This window comes from Sander lucioperca, chromosome 8, assembly GCF_008315115.2.
Source record: "Sander lucioperca isolate FBNREF2018 chromosome 8, SLUC_FBN_1.2, whole genome shotgun sequence".
Lineage (NCBI taxonomy): Eukaryota > Metazoa > Chordata > Actinopteri > Perciformes > Percidae > Sander > Sander lucioperca.
This window is the reverse complement of record NC_050180.1, coordinates 34655727-34670726: the sequence shown is the minus strand read 5'-3', so window position 1 is coordinate 34670726 and position 15000 is coordinate 34655727. Positions and strand designations below refer to the sequence as shown.

The 15000-nt window shown below is 45.5% G+C and overlaps 1 protein-coding gene and 1 long non-coding RNA gene across 2 annotated transcripts in view; one reads left to right on the top strand and one right to left on the bottom strand.

Annotated features, from left to right (window-relative positions):
• LOC118495628 overlaps positions 1 to 13885 on the bottom strand; it is a 26788-nt gene extending 12903 nt beyond the window's left edge. The window contains exons 1-2 of the long non-coding RNA XR_004898112.1: positions 13872 to 13885; positions 8793 to 8794 (exon numbers count right to left, since the gene is read on the bottom strand). This is a non-coding gene — a long non-coding RNA (uncharacterized LOC118495628). The remainder of the gene's footprint in view (positions 1 to 8792; positions 8795 to 13871) is intronic.
• Positions 11143 to 15000, top strand: part of LOC116065935 (5-hydroxytryptamine receptor 2A-like) — a 71342-nt gene continuing 67484 nt past the window's right edge. The window contains exon 1 of the mRNA XM_031321591.2: positions 11143 to 12541. Within this exon, the coding sequence (XP_031177451.1) occupies positions 12094 to 12541 (448 nt within the window). The 5' untranslated portion in view covers positions 11143 to 12093. The remainder of the gene's footprint in view (positions 12542 to 15000) is intronic.

Here is a 15000-nt window from a genome sequence, read left to right as displayed (position 1 = left end):
TTATTTTGTAATGAATTTGTGCAATTTGCTTGTTGGTAATAAACATTTAAACTGTTACCCAACAACATCAAATACAATGGATATCACAAAACAGAATAAAATACGAAAAAGTAGTACTATTTTACAGCGGTTTGCAATGATTCTCTTTTCCCCCCACAATGCATTGCATTACGTCACGTTGGGGAGACGACAGACGAAAGCCCCGTCTCTGTTCACTGTCTATGGTCTCGGTCTGTGCCACTGGTCTCTGTTCACTATCTGTGGTCTCGGTCTGTGCCACTGGTCTCTGTTCACTGTCTGTGGTCTCGGTCTGTGCCACTGGTCTCTGTTCACTGTCTGTGGTCTCGGTCTGTGACACTGGTCTCTGTTCACTGTCTATGGTCTCGGTCTGTGCCACTGGTCTCTGTTCACTGTCTGTGGTCTCGGTCTGTGCCACTGGTCTCTGTTCACTGTCTGTGGTCTCGGTCTGTGCCACTGGTATCTGTTCACTGTCTATGGTCTCGGTCTGTGCCACTGGTCTCTGTTCACTGTCTATGGTCTCGGTCTGTGCCACTGGTCTCTGGTCACTGTCTATGGTCTCGGTCTGTGCCACTGGTCTCTGTTCACTGTCTATGGTCTCGGTCTGTGCCACTGGTCTCTGGTCACTGTCTATGGTCTCGGTCTGTGCCACTGGTGTTGCAAAATATGGCTTTTGGTCTCGACCGAGTCCATGTGTCATTATTATGTGTATAATAATATTGGAGGGAAAGTGAAACACAGCTTGGACGGGGATGCTGTTCGGCTTTTCACAAGTTTAGACAGCTAGCTACGCCGACGTTAGCGCAACAGCGTTAGCCTAGACCGCTAGTTAGGTAAATATTACGACTTCGGAGTTTCCTATATCTGAAATGTTAAGCTTCGCTCATACAAGATGGGTGGGTTTTTGTTAGCTACATACAAAGCTAACTGGCTATAGTTAGCCTGTATGCTAGCGGAAGAAGCTAACGTTGCGTAACCAGCCAGCAACTTCGGCAATCGGAGTTGTTTGCTTACATGTTTTGTTGGGGAACATTGACACTTGTATCAACACGGATTTCACAAGCTACAATAGCAACGATAGCTTGCTAGCAAACTACCTGCTAGCTACCTATGCTACCTAGCTTCAACCCTCTCTGCTAGCGGCCTAGCAGCCAGTGTTCTGTTGCGGTCTGGCGTGTTGTCTTCGCAACCACGCCCCCGAGGCAATATTTTGCTGGCCGAAATTTGCTTGGTGTTTCGCTACTTGGAAACCTACCGTTAGATACTAAATAAAATACCTGTTGGCAGGTACCAGGGACTTTTTTTCATAATGGAAAACAAAAAAAGGCGACAGTAGAGTCGAGCTAAGTCGAGCAGGTACCATGTGATGGAAAAACGCCATAAGTTTCCCTAGCGACAGACATAAAGTCAGAGCTGGTCCACCACCTGAATTATGAGCTCTGATCTGTTCTCTCCCTCAAGATTTTTTCCTATCCTCACAGGGGGGTGTCTTCTAGTTTCTAGACAGAAACTGTTACTTCACAAACACACATACCAAGGGCAGGCCTTCCTCTTCTAATCTTTGAACTTGTCTTTTCCTGTTCTTCTGCTTATCTGCCTGGTGCACAATGCAGTATTATGCCATAAAAGGCTTGAACTATTAAAGGTTAAGCTTAACTTTCTATGTGTCAGAGACATTTTCCTTGAACCAGTTATTCAATGACTGCACACAGCTCTTTTATGAGCACAAAATACAACTTTAACTGCTAATATTCTACAATAGTTAAAAAATTCTGGATTCAGATAGTAGCGCATGTTAAAAAATTTAAAATGTGATTGTTTGAACAAGTACCCTTTAAGTGTTCAGACTGGTAAGTTGATTTGCCGCCCAAAAAAATGACCCGCTGGGTTGTCAGACGTTGCAACTCCACCGTTGGCCGCTATATGCCCATGGTTGCTTCAAGACATGGCGCTGTTCCTGGAAACCTCCAGTCTTGGCTTTAGAGTAGAGTTTAGATTCTCTGCCCGAGCCCGAACTCGGCCCCACCCTACCCGCAGTGTTTTTTTAATCATTACTTTATAAACCTAATTGGGTGGGGAGCAAGCTATGCCTCTCCAGCTTCTCCCGTAGCTCTGGGTGTATGTCCTGCACTGACTTGAGAGTGAGGTAAATTGGGCTAAATTGTGTCTCCCCCATCTGTAGCACTGTTTTCGATAATAGCCAAATTGTTTCAGATATCTCACAAGTCCTTTAGCAGCAGATATGGTCTCTCCTATATCCGGCGCGTTGTCAGCCAGTGCGTCTGCATGCAGACCGTGGTGAAGGACCGTATTAATTAGGTGATGGAGACCAGAAAGTTTCCTATATGGTTCCAGGCAACACGTTCTCATTCCGAACTCGTAAAATAAGGACGTTTGGGCAGTGGCGGTCAGCGTCTGATGTGACGAAAAAGGCATCTTTCAGCGTGTTTGTGTAACGCACTGGGGAGAGCAGCAGTTAGAGAGGATTTAGCGAGTAGTATGTAAGGGCAAATTTCCGCGTATGGAGGTTGGTTGGGGGGGTGGATGGGTCAAACAAACACAGGACTTTCACCCAGGAGAGCGGGGTTCGCATCCCACTTGTCACGCTTGCTATAGTCGCTTTTTATTTTCCTCCCGCGTGTCACAGAACCGTACGCCCACCTACGACCTTTTCCTTAACATAACTGCGTCAAAAGGGACGGCAATAGTCCCGACCAAGCGCGTTTACTTATAGCGCTAAAGGGACGGAAATAGTCCCGACCAAGCGCGTTTACTTACAGCGCTAAAGGGACGGCAATAGTCCCGACCAAGACGTTTACTTATAGCCCTAAAGGGACGGCAATAGTCCCGACCAAGCGCGTTTACTTACATCGCTAAAGGGACGGCAATAGTCCCGACCAAGACGTTTACTTATAGCGCTAAAGGGACGACAATAGTCCCGACCAAGCGCGTTTACTTATAACGCTAAAGGGACGACAATAGTCCCGACCAACCGCGTTTACTTATAGTGCTAAAGGGACGGCAATAGTCCCGACCAAGCACGTTTACTTATAGCGCTAAAGGGACGACAATAGTCCCGACCAACCGCGTTTACTTATAGCGCTAAAGGGACGGCAATAGTCCCGACCAAGCGCGTTTACTTATAGCGCTAAAGGGACGGCAATAGTCCCGACCAAGACGTTTACTTATAGCGCTAAAGGGACGACAATAGTCCTGACCAAGCGCGTTTACTTATAGCGCTAAAGGGACGGCAATAGTCCCGACCAACTGCGTTTACTTATAGCGCTAAAGGGACGACAATAGTCCCGACCAAGCGCGTTTACCTACAGCGCCAAAGGGACGGCAATAGTCCCGACCAAGCGTGTTTACTTATAGCGCTAAAGGGACGACAATAGTCCCGACCAAGCGCGTTTACTTATAGCGCTAAAGGGACGGCAATAGTCCCGAACAAGCACGTTTACTTACAGCGCTAAAGGGACGACAATAGTCCCGACCAAGCGCGTTTACTTATAGCGCTAAAGGGACGGCAATAGTCCCGACCAAGACGTTTACTTATAGCGCTAAAGGGACGGCAATAGTCCCGACCAAGACGTTTACTTATAGCGCTAAAGGGACCACAATAGTCCCGACCAACTGCGTTTACTTATAGCGCTAAAGGGACGGCAATAGTCCCGACCAAGCGTGTTTACTTATAGCGCTAAAGGGACGGCAATAGTCCCGACCAAGCGCGTTTACTTATAGCGCTAAAGGGACGGCAATAGTCCCGACCAAGACGTTTACTTATAGCGCTAAAGGGACGGCAATAGTCCCGACCAAGCACGTTTACTTATAGCGCTAAAGGGACGGCAATAGTCCCGACCAAGCGTGTTTACTTATAGCGCTAAAGGGACGGCAATAGTCCCGACCAAGCGCGTTTACTTATAGCGCTAAAGGGACGGCAATAGTCCCGACCAAGACGTTTACTTATAGCGCTAAAGGGACGACAATAGTCCTGACCAAGCGCGTTTACTTATAGCGCTAAAGGGACGACAATAGTCCCGACCAACCGCGTTTACTTATAGCGCTAAAGGGACGGCAATAGTCCCGACCAAGCACGTTTACTTATAGCGCTAAAGGGACGGCAATAGTCCCGACCAAGCGCGTTTACTTACAGCGCTAAAGGGACGGCAATAGTCCCGACCAAGCACGTTTACTTACAGCGCTAAAGGGACGACAATAGTCCTGACCAAGCGCGTTTACTTATAGCGCTAAAGGGACGACAATAGTCCCGACCAACCGCGTTTACTTATAGCGCTAAAGGGACGGCAATAGTCCCGACCAAGCGCGTTTACTTATAGCGCTAAAGGGACGACAATAGTCCCGACCAACCGCGTTTACTTATAGCGCTAAAGGGACGGCAATAGTCCCGACCAACCTCGTTTACTTATAGCGCTAAAGGGACGGCAATAGTCCCGACCAAGACGTTTACTTACAGCGCTAAAGGGACGGCAATAGTCCCGACCAAGCGCGTTTACTTATAGCGCTAAAGGGACGGCAATAGTCCCGACCAAGACGTTTACTTATAGCGCTAAAGGGACGACAATAGTCCTGACCAAGCGCGTTTACTTATAGCGCTAAAGGGACGACAATAGTCCCGACCAACCGCGTTTACTTATAGCGCTAAAGGGACGGCAATAGTCCCGACCAAGCACGTTTACTTATAGCGCTAAAGGGACGGCAATAGTCCCGACCAAGCGCGTTTACTTACAGCGCTAAAGGGACGGCAATAGTCCCGACCAAGCACGTTTACTTACAGCGCTAAAGGGACGACAATAGTCCTGACCAAGCGCGTTTACTTATAGCGCTAAAGGGACGACAATAGTCCCGACCAACCGCGTTTACTTATAGCGCTAAAGGGACGGCAATAGTCCCGACCAAGCGCGTTTACTTATAGCGCTAAAGGGACGACAATAGTCCCGACCAACCGCGTTTACTTATAGCGCTAAAGGGACGGCAATAGTCCCGACCAACCTCGTTTACTTATAGCGCTAAAGGGACGGCAATAGTCCCGACCAAGACGTTTACTTACAGCGCTAAAGGGACGGCAATAGTCCCGACCAAGCACGTTTACTTATAGCGCTAAAGGGACGGCAATAGTCCCGACCAAGCGTGTTTACTTATAGCGCTAAAGGGACGGCAATAGTCCCGACCAAGCGCGTTTACTTATAGCGCTAAAGGGACGGCAATAGTCCCGACCAAGACGTTTACTTATAGCGCTAAAGGGACGACAATAGTCCCGACCAAGCGCGTTTACTTATAGCGCTAAAGGGACGACAATAGTCCTGACCAAGCGCGTTTACTTATAGCGCTAAAGGGACGACAATAGTCCCGACCAACCGCGTTTACTTATAGCGCTAAAGGGACGGCAATAGTCCCGACCAAGCACGTTTACTTATAGCGCTAAAGGGACGGCAATAGTCCCGACCAAGCGCGTTTACTTATAGCGCTAAAGGGACGGCAATAGTCCCGACCAAGCACGTTTACTTACAGCGCTAAAGGGACGACAATAGTCCCGACCAAGCGCGTTTACTTATAGCGCTAAAGGGACGGCAATAGTCCCGACCAAGCGTGTTTACTTATAGCGCTAAAGGGACGACAATAGTCCCGACCAACCGCGTTTACTTATAGCGCTAAAGGGACGGCAATAGTCCCGACCAACCTCGTTTACTTATAGCGCTAAAGGGACGGCAATAGTCCCGACCAACCGCGTTTACTTAAAGCACTAAAGGAGACTTTTAGCGTCAATAAGAACGACAAAGGCACCTGACCAAGCGTCCATATTTTACGAGATGAGTGTGAGAACCTGTTGTTCCAGGGCTTTGATTATGTTGCTGCCTTGATCTGTTACCCTCACTATTACACTGAGGTAGCAGCTAGGGTCAAGGTTTTTTTTACGTTTCTTCATTCGGATCCATTTGCGATCCGTTCCATTCTGAATAAACAAACAGCAGTTTACATGCTTCGTCCTTGTTGCATTATTCATTAAGGTAAATCTAAACAGATTTCTGTAGATCAAACAACTAAGTTATAACTAGTTATAACTAATAAAGTTAAAAAATTGTCAGGTTTAAATCGGGCTCGGGCTCATAATTACAGTTAATGTGCCGGGCCGGGCCGGGTTCGGACACAACGTGCACGGGCTCATGTATGGTCGGGCTTGATTTTTTTGTGCCCGATCTAAGCTTTACTTTAGAGCGCCAAATTCCACGTAAGCAGGAGGCAGATCGGGGTAGTCTATGTGTCCAACAAACACAGGAGACCGAGACTTGTGTCCTGGTTGAAAATAAAAGTAAACCGAACCAAAAAAAGCTACGTCACTTTTGATTATTGTTGATTTTTTTCTCTTAATTTCTTAATTGGCACCTGTTTGTGCAGAAACTGTAAATAGTAGCACAATTGGCATGTATGCAAACTTATTGTGTATTTACTTGTATATATTTTTTGTTTTTTTGGGGGGGGGGAATCGGTGTTGGAGTAGTTAGGCTTGGGAGTGTGTTGTTGTCTCAAGGGGGTTATCCTAGTTCAACCCAGTTCTACTGCTCAACCAATCAGCATCAAGCCAGTAGTTGGATCAGTCTGCTATTCTTATGATGAGATTTTAACCAAAATATTGGCCTATGATATTCATTAGATTAAATAGGTCCAGTGTCATTTCATTAAGGCGAGACACGGCAGGCAAAAACATTTTTTTCACTGGTCAATTTTGAGATTTTGGGCTATTTGTCTTCAATAACATGTCTTCTTTCAGACTTGTGGTGAAATAAAGTCCGAAATACACATTTAGGTCTTTATTTTACTACACTTTGTCTGTTTGCGGCGGTAGATTTCACCTAACAAAAGTTGGCGTTCTAAATCATCGCGCTGCTCCGCGATCGCTGTCTGCACCCTGTCGTCACATATACCGTTGGAAAGCTCTCTTTCTCCTCTACAATGCTGTCGGATCCAAATATGGTCATTTCCTTTTTACCAGCAACCAATCGTGAAAGTAAAAAGGGGGGATTTAACTCAAAATGCGCAATCTCATTGGCTGATGCCAATTTCTGACAACGTGATTCGTTCAGAATCGTCACGTGACGCGCTCTGACATTTCCGCGGTAGCTCAAAATGTTGAAAGAAATTCGTCGAAAATCACCTCAGAGAAGACGAAAACAGTTGTTAGCAAGAAGACACAGAGGATCACAAACTAAGACAACAGATGATGAAATGCCTTCACATAGTACGTCGATGTTTAAACTATCGTTCAGAAAACAGGAGTGTTCAGACAGCGGAGGTAATCAGACGCTCTCTCTCTCTCTCTCTCTCTCTCTGTCTCTCTCTGAGAGAAAGTCATAGCCTACATGTCATATTTTAAATACTTGTCACATATGTACCACACTGTACTTATTGCGATACAACACACTATATTACAAAACAATTACATTACACAACAGTTACAGTTTTGTATAATATAATTACTATATAATAGGCTACTAAACAGATCTGTAATGTTGGGATCCTAAGTGGTGTGAGTCCCTCAGGCTGTAGCAGGCAGATCCATATGTAGCTGTCAGTGGAGCTGCTGTCACCTCTCCTAGGAGAACTACCAGCTTCTCTTCTGGTCTTAACTTTTTTTGGCTATTTTTCCAAGGTGTAATTCTCTTAGTGAAGATAGTTTTTCCCCGTGGAGGAGGAAGTGTATCTCTGTCTGACCCAGCTGGTGGTCACTGAGCCTGTATTTAGTCAGGATCCGCCTCTTCTTCGTGTCTCCGACAGTGTGCAGATAATCTGTCAAATAACAATTTAGTCTACTTTGTTTGCTTTCTCCAATGTTCTAAATATTGGTCGTTTGAATGAGTCATAATTAGTTTTGTCATGTTGTGTTATGAACCAGTGCTGAATGGAGCCTGGTTAGTTATCTTCACCATCAGCTGACTGAGAGGACTGGTTCTGGTTAGTTATCTTCACCATCAGCTGACTGAGAGGACTGGTTCTGGTTAGTTATCTTCACCATCAGCTGACTGAGGGGACTGGTTCTGGTTAGTTATCTTCACCATCAGCTGACTGAGAGGACTGGTTCTGGTTAGTTATCTTCACCATCAGCTGACTGAGAGGACTGGTTCTGGTTAGTTATCTTCACCATCAGCTGACTGAGAGGACTGGTTCTGGTTAGTTATCTTCACCATCAGCTGACTGAGAGGACTGGTTCTGGTTAGTTATCTTCACCATCAGCTGACTGAGAGGACTGGTTCTGGTTAGTTATCTTCACCATCAGCTGACTGAGAGGACTGGTTCTGGTTAGTTATCTTCACCATCAGCTGACTGAGAGGACTGGTTCTGGTTAGTTATCTTCACCATCAGCTGACTGAGAGGACTGGTTCTGGTTAGTTATCTTCACCATCAGCTGACTGAGAGGACTGGTTCTGGTTAGTTATCTTCACCATCAGCTGACTGAGAGGACTGGTTCTGGTTAGTTATCTTCACCATCAGCTGACTGAGAGGACTGGTTCTGGTTAGTTATCTTCACCATCAGCTGACTGAGGGGACTGTTTTGTGGGAAAAGTAAGCTGGAGCAGCAGCAGTATGGCCGTCTCCACCTTGATGAAGGAGCCTCTGATGCTTTCTGTTATGGAGAAGTTGTGGCTTCAGAGCTCAGTTGTGACGGTCAATTCAATGAGAGAAACTGATATGCTCAGGACCTCGAAAGCTGAGGCCGTCACAGCTGCCAGTGTAAAACATAGGCGCAAGAGTTTAAGCACAGCTAAAATACATATGGTGCTGGAATGGACAGTTAGACTTTAAAAAGCTGTGACATCTATTGTTGGTCTTGTTCTGTGTCCATACAACTGTCCAGCGTGGGTTTTGTCTGCAACTTTGTGCATGATACGCCAATATTAATTCATTGAGTTACTGCAGTTGTAGGCCTTATATGCCTGCCATTTTATTAAATAATCAATTTTCATGAGCTTGAAATATTCTATATTATTATCACTAAGGGCCTGAGTATTTATTCTGTTTTTGAGCAATTTTTCCAATAGAAATGTATTAAATTCCACTATTTAAATCTTTAAATGCCGTTTTCTCAAAATGAGTTTTTTGTCATTCTCCAGTATAAACATCTCAGCCTGTGTAGCACCTATGTACACCAAACTTTCCAGTTATACACTTAGTAGTATTCTGAAGATATTTACAGAGGGATTTGTTAATAAATCATTCCTGCCCTGATTTATGTTAAATTTTAAGCTAAAAAACATGGCGAAAATCGATTTTCTGAAATCCCTCTGTAATTTTGTTTTCATCTTGTGTGTAAACAAAATGAAAAAAAGAATTTTGCACCTGGCTTTATCATATGTTCAGATCTATCTACCGAAAATATATGCAAAATCGCGCATATTTAATGAGAAAATGCCTAATTTGCATAATTAAACATAAACATTTCAGAAACTTGTAATACATTTTTTTTATATACTTGTGTAAGTAATCAACTGAGGAAGTTTCATGGAGATATCTATTATTTAAAATTTTAGCCTATTCACCTGTAGTGTCTCGCCTTAAAGGCATCCAACGCCTCTAAAAAAAATCCACAAAAAAAACAACATACGCTTACCATCTAGTCTTAAACAATATTAACAGTAACAATAGTCTTTTCCTTTGTGGATTTCCTGGAAATCCGGTTGAAATGTGCACTACATTTGGATGGAGAGAGAGAGAGAGAGAGAGAGAGAGAGAGAGAGAGAGAGAGAGAGAGAGAGAGAGAGAGAGAGAGAGAGAGACCCTGGGTAAAGAGAGAGAGAGAGAGAGAGAGAGAGAGAGAGAGAGAGAGAGAGAGGTTTAGACTTAAAGAGTGAGGAAAACCAGAGAGAACTGGACTTAAATCAGCTAGAGAGAGAGATAGGGATGTAATGATTGTGTGAGAGAGAGAGAGCTAAAAAATAAGTGTGAGCTAGAGAGACCCTGGGTAAAGAGAGAGAAAGCGAAAGAGAGAGAGAGACCCTGGGTAAAGAGAGAGGGAGAGAGAGAGAAAGAGGGAGAGAGAGAGACAGAGATAGATAGAGAGAGAGAGAGAGAGAGACCCTGGGTAAAGAGAGAGGGAAAGAGAGAGACAGAGAGAGAGAGAGAGAGAGAGAGACCCTGGGTAAAGAGAGAGGGAGAGAGAGAGAGAGAGAGAGACAGGGAGAGAGAAAGAGGGAGAGAGAGAGAGAGAGAGAGAGAGAGAGAGAGAGAGAGAGAGACAGAGAGACAGAGAGAGACCCTGGGTAAAGAGAGAGAGAGAGAGAGAGAGACAGAGAGAGACAGAGAGAGACCCTGGGTAAAGAGAGAGAGAGAGAGAGAGAGAGAGAGAGAGAGAGAGAGAGAGAGAGAGAGAGACTCTGAGTGTGAGCAGAATAAAAGCAGAAGCTCATTCAGCGGCTGAACATCACTGAAGACGACTCAACAACTCACTCTGGAAACCTGAAACCTCTCGTGTGTGCCGACGGCTCACAGAAGGACCCAGGCATCCCCTCCCTCTTCCTCCTCTGCTATTTGCTTTCTTTGAGAAAAGAGACGTGGAAATATCCAAGGAGGTTTTTAAGAAACTGAGGATTTATGAAGCCGAAGGAACCCTGAACTGAGCGGGAGGCTTTTGCAGAGTGACTGACATTTTCCATTGAGGACTAAATGCAAACAGGAGGAGCAGGGATTAAAAGGAATATTTAAAATCTCTGGAGGGCTGACACTGTTTTTTGGGGGAAGAGGAATATTTGTACTATGCGTCAGGACTTTCTTATCGCCAAGCTGAGAGTGTGTGTAGAGAACAGAGAGGGGAGAAAGTTAGCGAGGTGTCTTTGGGCAACACACGCACGTCAAGTATCATTATGTTAATCATCAATCTCCCGACGGCCGCCAACGCACTGCCACAGGTGCAGGGATGAGTTGAAGATGACAAGGACACTGGAGGATTTCCACAGAAATTCGTCAACACACACACACACACACATATAGTTACATCTGTGCAGGTATGTAGTCAACGGTAAACCCACCTTCGCACAGGTGTACTTTTTTACGGATGGAGATGCAAAGAATGCAGCTTTTCCTCACACGTTCGTGTGTTTGCATCGTGAAAACCAAAGACTAAAAAAGTTTGGCTCGGTCTGTTTGAAAAGAATCAGAGACTTTGGAGGAGGTGAAATTCACATTTGCAAGATCTGAGACTTCAGATGTTTTTATTAAGAAGTGTAGCTTTGACTTTGAAGATCCCAGAATTCAAGGATGAGAAACTTGCAACTGTGTCCCATCACCGCTCCGGCTTCAAACGGATTCTATAACTCAGAGGATGAGAGAGACAGAGAAAAAAAGGCTGAAAATATGTGAGTCAGAATCACTCCCAACATTTGGTTTTGGAATATTTCGAGCAACTGGAACAGTTCTTTCTGTTCTGGATGAGAGGCACACGGTCACGATAAATAACCAAGTGATTATTTTAAATTTTTGATCCATTCAGCATTGTCCTTTGAGATTTAAAAGCTGCTCTTGTTGTTCTGCTGAATTCGGCAGTCTGCTACTTCTGTTTCCCCGTGTGGTGAAGATAATCTGTTGATCCTGCGACTGACGATTCGAGGCTACGGACAATTCAAGGCTACGGACGATTCCAGGCTTCGGACAATTCAAGGTTTCGCACGATTCAAGGCTTCGGATGATTCCAGGTTTCGGATGATTCCAGGCTTTGGACGATTCAAGGCTTTGGACGATTCCAGGCTTCGGAAGATTTAAGGCTTCGGACGATTCCAGGTTTCGGACAATTCCAAGCTACGGACGATTCCAGGTTTTGGACGATTCCAGGCTTCGGAGTTTCCTCTTCAGATTACGGAGTAAAAAACTGCCGGCACATTGAAACACAACTCATTCCTCGAGTGATAAATGGTGTTACATTTACGGCGTTCACCTGGTGAAAGGTGAAATGGGGAGCGAGTAGATGATGACAAGACTTTCCCCTTCTTTCTCCACTCTGACAAATTTCCCAGGCAGCATCCCTGAGGTGTTTCCTTCTCGGGCTGGGACGGCGTTTACCGAGCCGACACCATGAACCCTCGTGGCGGCCCCAACGTGTCGGAGTTGATCTCTAAAGCCGTCAGAGCAGCCGTCGCCACTCAGGAGTCCGACACGTGGTCTCCGCGTAGATTGGAGGAAAGCACGGCGCCGATCAACAACGCGACAAACTCGGGGTGTCCCTGGTTAGGGAACTGGTCTTACCGGAACGTCGGAGGAGTTTACGGCGAGCAGCAGGCCGGCAGGATTTACGGGCCTCCGTGTCCTCGACGAGACATGGCCACGGAGAAGAACTGGGCGGCGCTGCTGATTCTACTTGTCATCGCCGTCACGGTTTTGGGCAACATCCTGGTGATCCTGGCCGTCTCTCTGGAGAAGAAGCTGCAGAACGCCACCAACTATTTCTTGATGTCCCTGGCAGTTGCTGACATGCTCCTAGGCATCCTGGTTATGCCCGTCTCCATGGTGACCATTCTCTACGGTAAGCATTGAGTGACGATGATGTTGGGCTTTATTAGGTTGACATTTGGTGTGTTGCTGAGTCGAGCTGAACAGGCACACGGTGTTCCCCCCGAGTGACTGAACTGTTCTCTGACAAAACAAACTGCAGCTGCATGTTTAAAGGTATACTGTGTAGTATTTTAAGTATTTTAGTAGCTAAAATCAATGTCTTCATTCATAAATATGTCTTATGACTTATCCTCGTAAGCGAAGAATTTCTTACCTGTATTTACATTGGACGGGCAAGTCCAAGGAGGCTTCCATGTCGTTTCGCTATCTTGAAAAACTATAATGGCTGAGAGGGATTAGCCTACCTGTCTAGCTAATCCACAACGCGTTTTCGTTCAGAGCCAGCGTCACGTGACTGAAACCAGCTGAAACGGAGAAGGAGATCAGTGAGAGGCGCTTGTCACTCGCCCCGGCAAATTTGAAAAGCCTGCAACTGCCCTTTAGTTCATAATGGAGGATCGTACTTAGGCCAAGCCACGGGAGGAGGAATCCTCGTTGTCACTGCCCGATGTGAGTCGAGCGCAGATTTGAGTGCAGATGTTAATTGCGCATGCGTCACTTTGCGACAAGTAGCCTACAAGATGCTAACGGCTTTTTGAGCTAACGTTAGCAATCAAACAATCATAGATAGCTAAAACGTTTTTGAAATGGTTTACATCTTGTTATTGTATGCAAAGAGAAAAGTTTATTATTTTATGGATTTCACAAATTTCAGTAAGACACGTTATAACGTAAACTGTGCATGCGCAACTGAGCATGCACAACTCACATCTGTGCTTGACTCACATCGGGCAGTGACATTCGTCGCCAAAAAACGAAAATTGGGAAGACATGTTATGTCATAGCTTCTTTGGTACATAACGACTACCACAACATGCATTTGAAAAAGCGAGGTGCTAGAGAGCACTATTCATTTGAATGCAAAATACAATTTCACCGCTAGATGGGAGAAAATCCTACACAGTGTAGCTTTAAGGCTTCGTTCACTCTGAAGAAGGAAAAAATCCCAAATCTGATGTTGATGACAGCATGACGTGTTTAGAGTTGAGGCAATGTGACCTTAGCTGTATCAGAATTCATCAGAGTTGTGGACTTGAGCAGTAGTGTAGTCTAGTTTGTTGTAGTGAGTATACTGTAATTTTTCCCATCCCAGAGCGACAACCCCATGAGTTTTTTGTAACATTACCACGTATAGCATCAGCCTCATCCGGCTCATTTTCTGTAGTTTCTGTAACGTTAACGTCTTCTGCAGTGTCACCCGAAGCGGCAGTCTAGATTCAGGGGCAGGCTTACCAAATCACTGAAAGAGTGTAGTGAAAAGTTTGCTTTTGTTTAAAAAAAATCTCCTTTAGGGTTGGGCAGAGAATGAACGCCGCTTCACGGCTATTCGGCCAGATGTCCGTCCCCTTCCTCTGTCTTTGTGTTGTGTTTAAACTCCGGTGGATTTGTGAGGACTATGGTTAACTGCTCCTCAGATCTCTGCAGGGTAAATCCAGACAGCTAGCTAGACTATCTGTCCAATCTGAGTTTTCTGTTGCACGACTAAAACAACTTTTGAACGTACACATGTTCCACCAAAACAAGTTCCTTCCTGAGGCTATTTTGCAGAGACACCGTGGATCCGTCCAGCGCTTAGCACCGCCCAAGACGATTGTGATTGGTTTAAAGAAATGCCAATAAGCCAGAGCACGTTTTTCTTCCATCCAGGAATGCTGTGTGGACTAGTCTGCAGACCTTCCTCTGCAGCACTGTGGAAGAAGGTCTGGCAATGCGGAACTAGTTGCAGCCCTACTTTACAGTCGAGAACAATTACCTTTAAAGCCTGCAGCTCTTCTCTCTCTCTGAACACTGTCACTCTCCTGGTTGTTCAGGTGGCTGAATGTTTCTGTTTATCTATCTCTTACACACACACACACACACACACACACACACACACATATCCCACTGTTCCCCATTTCCAGCTGATCCTCGCTTCCCTCTGCGTCTCTGCAAATGTCACGAGCCGTTGCTCACATAAGGAGCTTTAATCCCTAAGTAGCAAATTCATTTGCATGAGAACGAGCGGCGGTAAATTAGTCAGAGGGAAGAGCTCTCCCAAAAGAACGACCCCCGGTGCCTAATGCTTGCCTTTCCTGCTCTTTAATGAGAAGACAAAAAGGAGCCATTAGCCACGCCGACGCCAAAACACAAACACTGGCTGTTATTTCATCATTCTGCTACACAGTCATCAACGGAGAGCAAACACGGCACCGCGTCAGGTCGAGAGAGGTTATTATTGAAGATTATAGTGGATATTATAGTGGATACCCAGAGCTGAGTTTGTGAATGGTTATTAATGAGGTCACAGATTAGTTTGCGGTTGATGTCATGGCTGTGGAGATTGGATTATTAACGGGGTCAGGGGCGCTCGCTCATGAAATGACAGGTGAG